We start from the raw sequence: 16,742 nt of genomic DNA on the forward strand, positions 1-16,742 counted from the left end.
CCAGCTCAGCTGTGAACTATTGGATTTGAGACAGGAATAGAACAAATCGGGGGGCTAGAGAGTAAGAGGGGGGAGAGAGTGGTTTAAATAGGGGAGGCCGGGGAGGTTCAGTGATGGGGGAGGGAGGCAGGTATTTACAAGAAGGCTCGGGGGGCCAGAGGCTCATCTTGGAATATTTTATAACAATATAAATAAGATTCTGGTTTGCTTTTCCTTTTCGTCTCGTAAAGGAGAGAGAAGTGCAGAGTTCGATTCTGTACAAGGGGGCAGCGGCAGAAGGCCGGCCGGGCGGGTCACTGGGCGTCCACCCGGAAGGACAGCAGCTTCTCGGAATGCATGTTGTTCAGGGTCCGCAGGTCCGGCAGCTTGAGCAGCAGCTTGGTGAAGCGGGAAGTCTCCGAGGGCCGGTTCTTCAGCACCAGAGCCCGAAGAGCCCGCAGCAGCGTCTCCTGGAGCTGCTCCACCGAAGCGGAATTCTCCATGCCCGAGCGGTCTGTGGGGAAGACGACGGCAGTGAGGCAGGCTCCCTGAGCTCCTCTGACGAGGAGGACCCGGAGGCCTGCGAGGACGCGGCGGCGGCCATGCGGCCTCTCCCCGAAGCCCCCCAGAGGGCCGATGGGGAAGGAGGAGGAGGGGGAACATGACTCCCTCTCCAAGAGCAGGAGGTGCCTGCGATCTGGGAGCCCAGGCTCAGCAGGGCTGGCCCCCTCCCACCCCACCAGGCCGCTCTCCTTCCCTGAACAGGCCAAACACGCCCAGGCTCCCTTGCTTTTTGTTCTGTAGTTCCCTCTGCCTGGGATGCCCTTCCCCCTCTCTCTGCCTGGCAGTATCTTTACTTGTCCTTTGAGGCCCCACTCAAGTGTCACCTCCTTCCCCAGCTCCCCAGGCAGAAATAGTTGTGTGTGCTTCCAAAGCCCTTGGTTCATGCTTCTACTGTGACACTTATCTCACTGTTTTATAATTAGTCAGGCATGAGTCTGTCTCCTGAGCTAGACTGTGTCTGAATCATGTCTGTATCCCCAGTGCCCGGGTGCAGGGCCTGGCCTAGAGTAGGTACTCCATAAAAGGTGTGTTGAATCGAACTGCGTCCGCCTCCTCCCGGGGTCAGGCTCAGGCGAGAGCCTGACCTACCTGCAGAGACGAGCACCACCGCGGTGAAGAGGCCCAGCTCCTCCTCGGTAAGCGCCAGGGAGTTGAGCTTCTCGCTGAAATCGAACATGGCATTGAGCAGGTCTCCCATGCCCATAGCGCCGAGCTCCTGCAGGCTGTAGGTGGTGCGGCTCAGAAACATCACTGTCTGGTCCTTCACGTTGAACAGCGACGCAAAGCGTACCATCAGCACCTAAAGCGGGGACAGTCATCCTGGGTGGAGTGGGAGGAGCAATTGCCAAGTTGCCCCTAAAGTTCTGTGAAAGGGTTACTGGTGCTGCCTTAGATTTCCCAGTCAAGACTGGGGCTAGTTTCTGAGTGAGCAATGAGGCAGGGGGGCGGGGGGGGTGCCAGGTGTTAGGATGGGGAACATCCCACTGGCTTTGGAATCCAGCCTGAATCTGAGTCTCAACCTTGTCACTCCCTGTGACCTTGGGCAAGGCACTTCACCAAAGTTAATTTACTCATGCCTAGAACGGGAATAGCGCTGTACCCTAAAGTGTTATTTTAGGGTAGTAGGATGTAATTAGACCCCAGCTGAGATGACAGAAGTCCCAGCCATCCATAGGCAGGACTGGGGGGGATTCTGCCCCTTCCTTCATCCGTCACGAGTAAGGTTTCAGAGCCCCTGCCCACCCCAGACACCCTTTCTGCTGGATCCTTCCCAAGGTCAAGAGCAGGGAGCACAAAGGGTCACTCACCTCAAAGGTGCCAGCCTTAAGCAGGGTGACCTGGTCGTGCTGAGAAAGATCACGGAAGCCAGGGATGTGCTTGGCAAACTCTACCACCTCCCTCACAGCGGGCGTGAAGCTCATGGAGAAATCCTCCCAGATCTCCTGCACAGTTCGCCCACTGCGTCCGTGCGGGTACATGTTCATGGGACATGCCTGGAAGAGGAAAGAATTTGGGGAGGGGAGTATCAGTCAGGCTGCCTCGGATAGGCTTCCCCAGCAGTGCTGGGCCCCAGATTCTGCTTGTGTTAGAGTTGTGGCCTTGGAGGATGGGTCTTTCAGGTAACGTAGCAATCAGGTGCCCGGTGGAGATCAGGGATTCCCAGGCAGAGCCCTTCCTACAGGGCTGAACATCCTCCCTGCACCTAGCCTTCAGGCACACCCAGCGGCCCTGTGCTAAATCCAGTCTCCCCAGTCCCCTGCCCACTTCACCCCCAATGCCCTCACCAGCAGAACGTTCTTAGAGTTGCCCTGCCGCAGACTGTTGGCAGGTGCTTCGCCTTCTGGGGCTGGGTACACGTGGGTGGGGCACAGATGGTGCCCATTGCTGTTTGGCTGGTGGCAGCTGTGATGGGCAGGGCCAGGGGGCCAGGTGGGAGGGTAAGAGGAGGGAGCCTGGCGTAAACTGTTCAGGGCCTCATTATGACGCTGGGCGGCCATGATGTTGTTGTCATTGGGGGCAGGCGGGCAGCCCTGACTTTCCCAGTGATGTGGGGTGGTGGCTGGAGGGTTGCCCGAGGCATGGTTGGCATTTAAGTTGCCAGGTGAGGTGCCCAGCTTGTCATGGGCGTAGGTGAAGATCTCTCGGTGGGCCCGGGCTACCTGGGATATCACATCCTCCACTGTGGGCTCAGGACTTGGGGATCGGGGAGGCGTCAGCTGTTGTGGGAACTGGGAGAAGCCCACCAAGGGTGAGGGGGCAGGGGCTGGGGGTGGTGAGGGGCCCATGGGGCTTGAGGTGGGGTGCTGGGTGGGTGGGGTCTCCAGCGGGCACTGGCTGCTTAGCTGGTTGTTGGCCAGGTTCATGGCACTCTGCATCTCAGCCAGCATCCGCTGCTTCTCTCGTTTGGGGATGCGCCCAAAACGCACAGCTGTGACAGGATGAGAATAGTGTCAGGAAGTTCTCATACACACTCACATGCTTCTCTTCCTTCCTCCTGAATGGGCAAGCCCCTTAGGGCTTGGGGTTCCACATAAAACCCACAAGGCCACACCCATCGAGGGGGTTTTCCAAGTAGGAATTACGGTAAGAGGTGACCAGAGGGACTAATGGGAAAGATGTGTGTGTTTACCTGAGACCCGATGAAATGTGGGCATCCCCTATGCAAATGAGATGCCTAGTATTGGGCCTTTTTAAGGGAGGGATTAATTCAGAAACTTCTGAGTGGAAGAAAGGGGGAGGGCGAGGGGAAGCTCGTGGGCACGGTGCTGCCTCACCATCTCGAGACATGCCCACGGAGAGACACTTCTTGAAGCGACACTGCTGGCAGCGGTTACGATTGATGCGGACGATGGAGCAGTTCTCATTTTTCAGACACCTTTTGTACTGGATGTTCTGCTGGATGCTCCGACGGAAAAAGCCCTGTGGAGCAGGGGCAGCTAGTGAGCACCTCCGTCTAGGCCAGGCCTATGTGTCCTGTGGGAGAGGGTCACCTGCCCTTACCCACACCCTGCCTCACCTTGCAGCCCTCACAGGCATGCACGCCATAGTGGAAGCCCGAGGCCACGTCCCCACACACCTTACACAGTAGCACCATGCCATTCAGCTCTGCGGGAAGAGAGGGGCAGTGGGTGAACAGGGCAGGTTTCTGAGTGGCCAGAGAGCTGGAGGGTTTCTGAGCTGGAGATTGGGCGGGGGGGGGGCGGGGGGGGCGGGGTGGGGGGGGAAACTGAGGAGGAGCTTAAGTATCTAGGGGGCACTCGAATGAGCAGACAGGGTTGACAGCAGCTGGTGCAACTCTAGGAGAAATCCCTGAGGCCAGCGTAGGTCCTGGGAATAACTGTGTCACATGAATGTCAACTCCCCACCTCAGCCGGGACACCTTCCCTTCCCCCCAAATCGGCTGGAAATTTACTCACTGGTGATGTTGCTGGTGCTCTTGCTGGGGGACACTCGGTTGCTGTCTTCCAGGGCCACTTGTAGACCCCTGGGGGGGCTCCCGTTATAGGAGGAGGATGACGACAACGAGGAAGATGAAGAAGAAGGGGAACCATCGTCACCCAAGCTGGGTGGAGTGCTCCCGAAGGAGCGAGCTGGGTCCTGGGTGAGGGAGCCAGTGGGTGATGGTGGGAAGTAGGTGGGACAGCCTTGGGTCAGGGACTGGAAGCTGCCATTCGAGCTGTCACTGTAGAGGGACTCGGGGCTGGTGCGGTTTGGGGAGGAGCCACTGGAGCCGATGTAGGTGATGACGCCACCTGGCAGGAGAACCCAAGGGAAAGGCGTGTCAACCGCCATATATCTTTGGTCCTAGGTCACCACTCTGCCCATCCCTCACCTGCCTCCCAAAACACTGTTGGATACCCAGAAGTTAACCATGTGAAACACCTAATCTTGGAGTCCCCAGAAGAGCCACAATAAGCAACTCCCCAACACATACCAGACATGGCCAACCAACCACCGCAACTCTTGGCAGGTACATTCAGCTTCTGCCTGGCGTGTGAGGTACCTCTCTAGAGGCATGACCTCTGTGATGCTCTGTGAGTATTTCACATATGTACCAACCCCCCACCCCCCCGCCCTGGATGCCTTCCTTTAGAATATCAACCGCAGCTAATGACTTAATTGTCAGCAGCTGACCTCGGGATGGGATGAGCAGCTGAAAACCATTCATAATGCCCAGGCTTCAAAAAAAAAAAAAAAAACCAGCTGCTGATTTTCATACCAAGACCATTCCAGGGATGAGACCATGGAGGGGCAGCTAGCCAACATTGAGGAGAGTGGGGGTCTTACAAGAGTAAAACAATCACATTCCCTCAAAACTGGAAGACGTATTCTCCAAAGGTACTGTTCCCCTGGCCTCCAAGATCAAGTCAGAGTGGACTCTATCCCTGAATCCAGGAAGGGCTTAACAGTATGAGTTGCAGGAGTTGGAAGTGAAGGACAAACTGTCCAGCCTAAGGCTTTGGAATTCCCCCTTCTAGATCTCTCTGCCTGATGACAATGACCTTGGCTCTCTGGCCATTCAGAGACTTTGGCCCTCTAGTTATATTGCCAACCAGGTGGCTGTGTTCCCATTGCATTAGCAGGAGAAAAAGGTGACCTGCCTGCCACACCTTTGCCAAGTACCTCGCATGGCCTGCCATGGATGGGGTGGGAGGAGGGAGGATCCCAGGACACGTGTGAGCCGACACAGGGCATGCCACCGTGTCTACAGAGGCACATGTCTTGCTCACCCACTGACACACACTAAGCTGGGCAGAGCAACCCTAAAATAGCTCAAGGTTGGTCAGGGTGAACCGAGTTCCCTGTAAAATAATTGCACAATAGATCAGCTCCTACAGTTTCAGGGCTGAGGTGGGGGAATGGGATATTTATTTGGTGGTAAATGAACCTGACCCAGTTCAGCCATCCCCCAAAGAGAAGTAAGACTCATCCGAAGAGACTTCCACCTGGAAGTGTGGGGCACACTCAAAAGAGTCTAGTTTTAGATCTGGATCTATCACCAGCAACTTGATTTGTGACCCAGAGGAAATCAACTCCCCTCTCTGGGTCCCAGTTTTCCTTTCTGTGAAAAAAAAAGATGAAAGAGACTTAATATCCTTTCAGCTATGTTTCTGGGATGTAGTTGTTTTGAGGGAAGTCCTTAGGAGACAAACTGCTTCTTGTGTGGTGGGAGTAGGCGTAAGACAGTGTTTGCAGGACTAAGAAACGAGATGCTTGGGGAACAGAAAGAATTTGTAATGGGGAGAAGCCGAGTCTAAAGACAGTACGGTGAGGTAGGTGCAAAGAGAATAAAGAGGAAAAGAGTGAGGAGAAGGGTGGCTAGATGTGAGGTCCCCTTGAGGAGTGTAAACATGAGGCCACGAGAGGTCAGGGATGGCTCTGTCTTACTCTGCATCGGTTATGGGGAAGGAGGAGGGGGCCGGGCAGGCGGACAGGAAAAGGAGGCAGGCGGGGGCGGTGAGTCAGCCCAGCTTCACCCAGATCTCGGCGGGGCGGGGCGGGAGCCGGGCCCTCAGCCGGCCTCACGTCCCGGCTCCACGTGTGCCTCTTGCACGTGGCTCCCCAACGAGGAACCCCAGAACCCGAGGTTCCGCCCTCTCCGCTTCCCGTCAATTGGGAGCAGCAGCCCCGCCCCCCGTCCCGCCCCTCCTCGGCGTCCGGGGTCCCAGTCTAGGGCTGGGACCCTCACGCCAGCTGGGTCAGGACTACTAAGGGGAGGAGAGAAGGGTACACGCGTTGCCGGGGCAACGGGGGGCGGAGCTCATTATGTAACGGGGCCGGGAGGCAACCACCAATGGGGTGGCGGCCACGGCTTCTGCAGAATGAAAACAAACGCAGCACGTGGGCCCGGCTCCGCAGCCATGTGAGCGCTCCGGGCTGCCGGGGCGCTCTGGGTGTCCTTCCTGGGGCAGAGCACCACTCGTGGGGCTCCTCAAGTGCCGCTCCCTACTGAGGATTCACCAGTGAGATCCGACCCATTCCCCCAGCCCCTCCTGTCTGGAACCCAGATCGCCCCACTGCTTCTCGAGTTCCCTCGAGCCTGCAGGAACTAAGGGAAGAGGAAGATTGGAAGGAGGGGGTCCTCCTTCCGAGAAGTCCAGGCATGCCACAGCTGCAGGGGGTGGACAGATGGGGGCGTTTCGGGGCACTGCTCCAAAACTCCCAGTTCCTGTAAACTGTTCATCTCACCACACGTACCCGCTCTCCATTTCCTGCTTCCCCGCGATCCGAGTCCTTCAGGCTAAAGAGAGGGGCTCTGAGGGGTGATGGTGGGGCGCCTCCGGGCGCATTCCCAGGCCGAACAACACGCTCTGGAAATCCCAGCCTATGGCCCCCATCACGCTAGCAAATCCCCAGGCCGAGGGAGTCTCCAGTCCCTTACAAAGTTCCTTACAAAGGCGTAGATGGAGGAGAGGAGACAGTGACAGAGAAAGAATGATGGTAGCAAAGGAATCTTAGTACCTGTGTTGTTGTTGGAGTCCAGGGTCGTCATGTCTTCACCAGCTGACAGCGGTCATTCAAACTGGACCTTGACACAAACTGGAGATTACAATTGCCGCTGTCGCCCCCTGGGAACTGACCGAGGACGGGGAGTGGACCCCGCGGCTCACGATAAGGATCCTAGGCACCCTGCAGCAAGGTCTTGGGGTGGCCGACTGCAGCCCTGCAGAAGGGTAGGACGCTGAGGCAACGGAGGTCTGCTTTGCATGGGAAAAGCAAGAGAGTGTGGGGGAAGGGGGCGGAGGGAATCAGCCTGCAGTAGTTCTGGCTAGAAGGTAGCAAGGAGGGTCGGGTCTCTGCAGTGCCCGGGGTGCCACTGCCTGAAGGCTCCGCAGCGCTGCAGGGTAGCGAATCTGGAGCTCCCGGTGCAAAAGTCCCAGAGGGAGAGAGGTTGCAGTCAGGAAGTAAGTACGTGATGGGAGAAACGGGGCACCCAGGCGCAAAGAAGCGAGACGTGTGCCCTGCTACGTTCCCTCGGCAGCAGTATTTCACTCTGCCAATCTCAACGGCCTTTTGCCCCAGCCTTTTTCTCTGGGACAGAGGGCTCTGCGCAGGCGCCAGCAACCCAGGGTTCCCGGGCCGCACGCGGCACTGGAGCAGGTACCATGTGATCCCAGGGAGCGCCTCGTGCCCCAGTGACACACTTTTCCAGCAGCAGGCACGTTGAGTTCCGTGCGCCTGCGTAAAGCCAAGCCTGTCGGGATATGTAGTCCATTGGCAAAGTGGGCGGACTGCGTATATTTCCCCGTTTCTGCCTCGCAAAAGCTCTTGCTGGAACCGGGGAGGAGCTGAGAGCCTTGTGGGGTGGAGTGCGCTGAGAGTCAGGGTGGCGTGTTTGGAAAGCCTGTATGGCAGAGGCATGTGAATTCCTGGGGAGGGGCTGGCAAGCTTGGCCGCTCCCTGGGAGATCAAAGCTAACAGCCCCTTTCTGCAAACCTTGCAAACGTGAGGGCTTCACGTGATTGCAGGACTGACTTCGCCTTGAGGTTACTGGTGACACGAGAGAGATGACAAGTAGGAATATCCCCTCGGTCAGGAGCTTAAGCTGAACTTCTGCTGCAGAGCCAAGTCCTGAGATGGAAAGGAAATGTGGCCCCTGTTCCATTCTACTCCCCTAGGGAAGGGAGTTGCCATGGGTGGGGGGGGGGGGCGTGGTGAGGATGTCCCTGGGGACTCCCTGTTTTTGTGTATGACACCACCCCACCCACTGAAGGTGACTTTGGGGTGAGTCATTTCCCTTTGTCTAGGAAATAAAAAGGACAAGCGAGGAGAACTTTGTGGTGAAAGTGCTTTGAAGTCCTAAAGGGGCCAGAGGTGAGGCAGGGCTTGGGGGCAGAGTGACACCCCCATCCCCACCCTCAGTGCTTCAGGGTAGCGTGGATTCCACGGAAGGGAACACAAAGACCATCTTAACCCTCCCTCCTTTACTGACGAGGAAAATGAGTCTTAGAAGAAGTGATTGGCCCAAGGTCAGACATCCATTGCTAGTTTCATTTGACCACCATCAAGGAGGTGGGCCGACATGGAAGTGAAATGCTGAACAGGGGTTAGAAACATCCGGCATCTCCCTTCAGAGGAGCAACTCTGCCCCATTGGCGAAAGAGGGTCTCCAGTCGAGGTCTATCCTGTTGGGGGGGGGGCGGTTTGGTCTCGCTGTGCGGCTTGTGGGATTCCCCAACCAGGGATTGAACCCGGGCCTTCGGCAGTGAGAGCTGGGAGTCCTAACCACTGGGCTGCCAGGTATTTCCCGAGGTCTATCCTGTTTGAGGACTTGGGTTGCGGGGAGAGCTGCGAGCCTCTTCCTGAAGCAGCCAAGTGAACCTGGGCCACCTGCTTCTTCCTGCTAGTCCCTTCTCAGCCCCACAGCTCCTAGGGAGGGTTTTTTTGTTGTCTTTTTTTTTTCTATACAGGAAGCCCTTCTCCACTTGTTCACAGATAGCTCCTGGGACAGCATTGATGGATGCCTGGAAACAGCTACCGAAAAGGTAAAGAAACGGAGGCGTGTGGACACCAAAGAAGGAGTAAGCTGGGTGGTGAGGAAGTAAGCAGAGAGGGCTGTGAGGGTGACTGAAGGGGAGGCGGTTGGGCAGCTGGCCTGACCACTCGCTGACCCTCTGACTCCCAGGGGAAGACAGATGGGCTCCCTAGAATGGCCTGGGCTTTAGCTTTGTTCCCTTGCCCCCAAGAACAGTGGGAGAGAGAGGGCAGTGGGCTCTTCCCTGGCCTGCCCTGGCCCCTTGGCCCAGAGCTGGGAAGCTGCAGCAGAGCGTGGGAGGACCTGGGAGGGGCTAGGACAAACAAGGAAAGAGGCTTTTCAGGAAAACTTGGTTCTGAACTCAGCCTCCACCCCCTCTCCCTCCTCCTGCTGGGCTCTGGAGGGAAAACTGGGAGGTGAGCTGCCATGTCCGGCAATGCATGCTCTCTGCGCCCTTCCTGAGTCTCCATCAGAGCCAGGGCCAGGGCCAGAGCCCAGGGACCTGCCAGGGCTAGACTCAAAATCAGGGACCTTGGTATGACCTCTAGCTCCCCACCAGCCCAGCAGCCCCGTCAGCACACTCCCTTTAGTTGCCCTGTTTGGCAACTACGGTTCTGCTTGCTGCTGTGGTCACCCTGCCCACCCCTTGTTCTACTTGCTGGTGTTTATCCCTATTCGGGGAGGGCAGGGGTCAAGACTCCCTCCCTGAGTTTACAGCCAGTGAGAGGGAGGAGGAAGCAGAGGCAGCCAGAGCTGAAATGCAGTCAGCCTGACTCTTGGCAAGAAGCTGGGTTGTTTTGCAGTCTGTGTGAGGTATGAAGGCGGAGGCAGGGAGGGAGGAGGCAAAGGAGGGGGGTTACTTCTGGGCCCTCCTTCCTCTGCACTTCTTATAGGGCCCCTCCTTTGCTCCCTGACAAAGAAGTAACTTTGGGATCTTCCTTCTACAACTGGAGAGAAGGATACAGAAAAATGACAAGGCAGGACTCTCCCTTGGCTCCAGAAGCTTCTGTCTATCCATCCTGCTCGTCTCTCTGTCAACAGCTGCTGGGAGAAGGACAGAGACTATGGCACTCAGAGCCACCAAATGGAGGGAGAAAAGGCTGGGTCGTCTGGCCTTTGGGAACCTGGAATAGAATCTAGCTTTGGCCTCTCTATGACCTCAACCTTGACCTAAGACAACAGGTGTATCTCAACACGGCCTCCCACCCCTCCTGCCAGCTGGACATTCCAGTTCACTTCTATACACACACACACTCTCTCTCTCTCTCTCACACACACACACACACACACACACACACACACCTGTGCATGCTCACGCACCATATCTCCCATAGCGAAATTCAGCCCACGAACAACATGGACCCTTAATAAACAGTGCCCAGATAGAACCATGGGGAACGGATGCATATCCAAGACCCAGCACAGCAAAGCACACCTGGCTCCATGTTGCCCACACTTCTGCTCAGATTCCTCAGAGTCTGGGATTCTAGACTGACCTCACCATTTAGGGGCCGGGTGGAATCCTGTGTGTGTGTATATGTTTCCAACTATGTCTTAAATTCTCTTGAATTTCTTTGGTCTGGGGAGGACAGCAGAAATAGGGTAGAGGAAGAGAAGAGAGTGAGAGCTCCAAGCTCTGGCCAGAGTGTGTGTGTGATCATAGGATTATGAACGAGAGACTGCACGTGTGAGTGTGTAAGTGTGAATGGCAAGAATGTGTGTGGATGTGTGTGTTTGATCCAAGACCTATTTTCCTCATCAGTAGGATGCTCTGGGTAACAAGGCAACACCCTGTGCAAATCCTGGGTGGCCTAAATCTTGGGCTGACTGCTTGACTGACTGACTGACTGGCGTGGGTCCTTGCTGGAAACCAGGTCAGCCTTCAGTAGGTGCCTTCCTTCCCCGCTCCTTTCTCATGGAACGAACCACTGCCCCCGGAAAATAACCTGCCTGCCCAGGTGATGCAGACCCAGGACAGAAACGCTGGGAATGCCCCAGACCCAGGCAGCAAGCCCTGTGCCTGGGAGAGACTCATTCCCGGCCCTACTAGATCCTTTTTCTGTTCTCTGAAAGACCAGCCAGCTTTCCCTAACCTACCAAAAGCTTTGATGTCTTGGGGAGAATTTCAGGAGAATTAAGTAGGAGGGTTAAAGTCCGAATTAATGTTTTCTCTGGGGGTGATAGAAAAAGGGAGGGTGAGGTATGATCCAAGGCTGGGTTCCATGGATGTGTTTTGCCTCAGATTCTATCTTTACCTCACTACTCCTTTTTCCAAGGAAAGGAAATAATAAATATGTATTAAGTACCAACTGTATGCCAGGTACTGGGCTAAGTGTGTTACACACATTATTTCATTGAATGTCCACGACAGCCCTATGCTGTAGGTCTCATTCTTAGTTTATTTATTTTTAAAATTTATTTATTTAGTTCTGGCTGCATTGGGTCTTTGTTGCTGCACGCGGGTTTTCTCTAATTGCGGCAAGTGGGGGCTACTCTTCGTTGCGGTGCGTGGGCTTCTCATGTGGTGGCTTCTCTTGTTGCAGAGCATTGGCTCTAGGCGCGCGGGCTTCAGTAGTTGTGGCTCGCAGGCTCAGTAGTTGTGGCCTGCGGGCTCTAGAGCACAGGCTCAGTAGTTGTGGTGCATGGGCTTAGTTGCTCTGCGGCATGTGGGATCTTCCCGGGCCAGGAATCGAACCCTTGTCCCCTGCATTGGCGGGCGGATTCTTAATCACTTGCGCCACCAGGGAAGTCCTCATTCTCAATTTAGAGATGGGGAATCTGAGACTTAGAAACATTTATTAACTTGCCCAGGACGCTCCAGAGACAAGGCAACTTGTCTTGAAGCTGTATTTGAAGTGAAGCGCTTAAGATTGAGAAGATGTCACATTAAAGAATGGTGGAGTTAATGGAGACTTATGGAGGAGCTCAAGTTCCCCCAGCTGTCTCTTGGAACTACCACTATCAATGGCGCAATGAAAATGGCAATGTTGGGAATTCAACCCCAGGCCTGAGGATAAAACTCTTTCCACTAGCAAGACTGCCCTTCCTTGAGAGAATGATTACTCTGGGTGGAATGTCTGAGCTGCAAGCTCATCCTGGTGTTTCCTAAGCAACGATGGTGCTGGAAATGAGGTGTGTCACCAAGAAGGGGAAGCCTGAAGTACCCCTTGCTCCTGTCTCCACAAGTACCTTAGTTTCCCAGAACCTCTAACTCCACCCTCATTTCTTCTTCCCTTAAACTCCTCCCTCTCTCACTCCTACATCCCCCTCCTCTGGTTAAGTAGAAGAGGGCCAGATTAGGTTGCAAACAAACACACAAAAAACCAAACTTCCACATACATTGCTACAGAAGTGAATAACTTAAGCAGGCATCCGAATTCTCTTCTCTGACCCCGTGACTCTGGGATATGTAGCTGGTGATGAAGGGAGAGGGACACATAAGTCTGGGCCCCTTAAAGGGCCACGGTGTATCAAGAATGGATTGGTTGGGGGAAAAAATGGGAATTCCCTGGCGGTCCAGTGGTTAGGACTTGGCGCTTTCACTGCCAGGGCCCTGGTCGGGGAACTAAGATTCCACAAGCTGTGTGGTGCAGCCAAAAAAAAAGGATTGGTTGGGTGGTGTGGTCTCCATCTTGCTGGAAGTCACCCTCGGTGGGGGCCACATGAATGGGGGCTGCAGGATGTCCCCCTCTCATGGGAGCCTTGTGCATGCAGACCCTTTGGTGAGAACCATATCTACATGGACCCCTTGGTAGGAACCAATCAATATGGGTCCATTGCCAGTTAGGACCTGTTACATACTTGCTTACCTTTATAATTCATTTAGTCGATTGACTTTTCCAGTGAACCAAAGTTCTCCTTTCTTGTTAACACTTCAAATACAAGTTTCAATTAAAAAAATTAAAAATAAAAAAGAATGGGTTGGTTAAATGAGAGTACGGAAGACCACCAAGGACAGACACAAGTTGTATAAAAAACCAAAAGGAGGGACTTCCCTGGTGGCTCAGTGGTTAAGAATCCGCCTGCCAATGCAGGGGACACGGGTTTGAGCCCTGGTCCAGGAAGATCCCACATGCCACAGATCAACTAAACCCGTGCGCCACAACTACTGAGCCTGTGCTCTAGAGCCTGCGCGCCTAGAGCCCATGCTCCGCAACAAGAGAAGCCACCGCAGTGAGAAGCACGCGCACCGCAACGAAGAGTAGCCCCTGCTCTCTGCAACTAGAGAAAGCCAGCCTGCAGCAACGAAGACCCAATGCAACCAAAAATAAATAATAAAGTAAATTTATTTTTAAAAAAAAGCCATAAGGAAACAACATCCTTCTTCCCCATTTACCTGCTTGAGAGATGAGCATTTCTGAAAACAGCCCTCTGAAAGCCACCCACCATCCTGGGTCAGTGCTTCTTCAGCAGATGCTTTGGGGAATCCTCCTTTGGGTTCCCCTCTCTGAGCCCAGGATCCCAGCAAAATCACAGGATAAAGGAGGTGACATGGACTGTCCTTGGCAGGAGAAAACTAAGCCCCAGAGTGCCCTCTTTCTGGCACGGGGTTCCTCCTCCCAGATTGGGGGGCAGTGACATCCATCACATGCTATGCCAAGGCCATCCTGTCCAACCTTTGCTGTGCTGCTGCTGGAGCCCACGGGTGGTGTCATCTTCCAGGTCCCTGCACATGCCCCTTGGCTGTCCTTAAGCCTCTGTAGGACTAAGATGCAGGGGAATGTATGGGGAGTGGTGGGGCTGGGATACCTGTGTGCCTGCCCCCATCGCCATCCCTTACCCCAAGCTCCATCTCAAACCCCCTCCGTGTCCAGCATCTCCTCATTCCTTGGGCCTCTGCAGATCTCCATGCAGCTGCCTGGGGAGGCCGGAGGCTCATGACAGTCCTCGTGAGCAGGATGGACCTTGGAGGAGCTGCGGCCTGGGCAGGCATTAGGGGCTGTGTGTAGCTTCTGGGAGGCTTACATAAACACTGGCTGGGATGGGGAGGGAAAGAGGGATGCAACGGGTTGCCCAGGAAAAAAAAGCAACCCCGCCCCCCGCCAGCTCAGTCTGAGTGGAAAGAAGGAACAAGGCTGATTTTTCCCACCTCCCATCCCTCTCCCCTGGTCTGCAGCTGTTAGTTGGGCTGGAAAGACTGCAGTATGTTGGGGGGAGGGGAGCAGGGGAAAGAGAGAGGGAGGATGCGACTTCACAAATTTGGGATCCCTCCCCTTTTTCTAAATTGGGGGTGGGGGTGGGGAGAAGCAATTTGCCAAAGAGATTTTCAATGCCGCGGGAAGGAGCTTTGGCTCATTAGAATGCGCAGTTTGCACCCGGAAAAAAAAATCTGTACTGGTTGCAAAAATGCAGACGCGTGTAGGGGCCCAGTGGAGAATTAAAAAAAAAAAAAAAAAAAAAGCGCTAGCTCTGCAATGCAGGATCTGCGAAGTTTTGGTGCGGTGAGGAAATGTGGGTCGTGCTCCTTTCATTTGCTTGTTCCTGCTAACCTACTGTCCGCCTGACTCCAGCACAGTCTCACATCCCAGCAAGAGGCACTGCTGCTCAGAAACAGGGTCACAGGTGGGGGGCCCGGAGCAGAGGGCTGGGAGCGGGGGTCTGGGGTTAGAGTGCTGACAGAGGTCTCTAAGGGGCTGGGAGGGCCAGATGGATGAGAGGGGACACTTCCATGAGGGATGGAGGCTGAGCTTGTCTCTCGTGTCGCAAGGAAGAGTTTGTTCTCCATCTGGACGGAGTTTGTGTTCTTCCAGATCTCACCCCCCCATCCCCACCCCATCCCTCAGCTCTTCCCTATCCCCGGTTGGCAGAGGGATTTTGCCCTTCCTGCCCACTAACCCCACAGACCACTGCTGCAGAAAGAATCCTTGGTTCCAGTCCCTGACCCCACAAATCCCTGAACACTCCCGGTTCTGATCCTGGACTGGGCACTCACTGCATCTCTGTGTGGCATCCTCCTTCCTAGAAAGAGGGGACCAGGCGGCCAGATTTGGGGAGCCCAGGCTGCGGGGAAACCAAGTCTTGGCTCTGGGCTGACATTAGCACATCACTTGGAGGACTGGGGCTGGCATTCTGCGCTCTTGGCTTGGGGAGGCCCTTTGTTCACTTGGGGCCTAGGGCTCTGGGTAGTGTAAATGCCAAGGGGCTGCCTGGGAGGAGAATATGCCTGGGGAAACCATGTTCCTTTCCTGGGTGTTTCCTCCCCTGGTGGCTTGGGAGAGACAGAGGAGACAGAAGCAGGATAAAAAGCCAGGAGACGGGGGAAGGGAGCCCAGTGCCCTTTCACTCCTTCCCCATCTTTCCTCCTTTTTCTCCAGCCGGTGGAGGACAGGGCCGAGTGTGTCTGTGCCGGCTCGAGGCTCACGCGGGCTGCTGGGGTCACATGGCCCGGGCATGTGCAGCCTGCTCCATTTCTACCACAACAACTCGCTCATAAACAGCCCGGCTGCTGCGGCGGTGGCGGCGCAGACATGTGCAAGCGAGGGGGTGGGGCACGTGGCCCTGCCCGAGCCAAGGGAAGGCGCTCGCTCAGCACGGCCTCTCCCCTCCCCATGCTGGCGCTGCCTCGCCACAGGAAATTCCTAGTGCTCCGTTGCTGCTGCAAAACATGTTTTGGGAAGTGACTTTCAATAAGGATGGAGTCGATGGACTATTTAAAAAGAGAACGTCTAATCAATCGGAGACCGACTTCTGCTCACCCTTGCCCTATCTTTCTGGGACCCCTGTAGGCGTTGGGGTGGAGGACTGAGCAGGAGTCACGTGTTCCCAATTCTCACCTGTTTCTTCCTCCTAAACTGTATGACATTGGAACGAACCAGCTCCCCATGGTGAGCACTGGGGTGAGGGGCTGTGGTTCCCTAAGACAGTGATTTTCAGGATCCACTGGTGGTCCCAGGATTAGTGGAGGGGTCAGCATCACCCAGGCACCTGTTAGAAATGCAAATTTTCAGGCTCCATCCCAGACCCATTGAATGAGAAACTCTGGCGGTAGAGCCCAGCAATCTGAGTTTCACCCAGCTCTGCAGGCGATTCTGATGCAGGAGAACCACTGCTCTGGGTCTCTGTTCCCTAGCAATCAGTCCTGTAGGAGAATCTAGCCCAGGATCTGAAGAGGGTCCACCTTCTCCTTTTGTGCTTTTTCATCTCAAAGTTTAGCCAGAGAGCATAACCGGATTCAGTTTGACTCAGTGTAAAAAGCATTTATTGAGTGCCTACTGTGTGCAGGAATTCTGGGAATGAGAGCAAACGAGTAGTGAGAGGATAAGAGGATAAGTAGCTGAGCTGTGAAAGGGGAGGGTAAGGTTTGAGGGGAAGAATGAGGGGAAGAGAATGCTAAGACTGATTATTTATCCTTTCTCCATCTTCCCTACTTTTCTTCCTGTCCTGAGACTCCTACAGAACAATTGATTGTGGTTTAAATTGTTTTGAGTCTGGAGGTAGAAATTGGTCCCTTGTCTATTCTTCCTGGCCATGAGGACCCCAAGCTTGTTACAGCCATAGGTCCTTGACACCCCATGCAAAACCAAGACAGTATGAGTACCATGCATGCACACAAAAACACACACTCCTTGGGATCTTGGGGGATAGGGGTAGGGAGAGCCAAGAAAAGAAATGAGGTCCCAGAGGGTTGGAAGTACCCTGGGCAAAATGAGTTTAACAGATAACAAGCAGGAAGAGTCTTTCAATGGGGCGGGTGGGGACAACCCTGGCCTACTCTAGCTTCCTG

At 54.9% G+C, this 16,742-nt stretch overlaps 1 protein-coding gene and 1 long non-coding RNA gene across 3 annotated transcripts; one reads left to right on the forward strand and one right to left on the reverse strand.

Annotated features, from left to right (window-relative positions):
• NR1D1 (nuclear receptor subfamily 1 group D member 1) lies at positions 1 to 7,972 on the reverse strand. Its single transcript, XM_036837694.1, has 8 exons — positions 7,006 to 7,972; positions 3,960 to 4,295; positions 3,560 to 3,648; positions 3,318 to 3,462; positions 2,328 to 2,971; positions 1,851 to 2,036; positions 1,132 to 1,342; positions 1 to 493 (listed from the first exon to the last, which is right to left on the reverse strand). The coding sequence occupies exons 1-8, from the start codon at positions 7,034 to 7,036 to the stop codon at positions 294 to 296; spliced, it is 1,842 nt and encodes a 613-aa protein (XP_036693589.1). The 5' UTR covers positions 7,037 to 7,972; the 3' UTR covers positions 1 to 293.
• LOC118887118 lies at positions 7,110 to 11,377 on the forward strand. 2 transcript variants are annotated; one of them, XR_005017892.1, is made up of 3 exons: positions 7,110 to 7,217; positions 8,955 to 9,029; positions 9,913 to 11,377. It is a non-coding gene; the product is annotated as an uncharacterized LOC118887118 (long non-coding RNA). The 2 variants fall into 2 exon arrangements; XR_005017891.1 differs by having other exon boundaries at positions 7,127 to 7,217; positions 8,980 to 9,029.
• The last annotated feature ends 5,365 nt before the right edge of the window (positions 11,378 to 16,742 follow it).

This window comes from Balaenoptera musculus, chromosome 20 (assembly GCF_009873245.2).
Source record: "Balaenoptera musculus isolate JJ_BM4_2016_0621 chromosome 20, mBalMus1.pri.v3, whole genome shotgun sequence".
In the NCBI taxonomy this organism is placed as follows: Eukaryota; Metazoa; Chordata; class Mammalia; order Artiodactyla; family Balaenopteridae; genus Balaenoptera; species Balaenoptera musculus.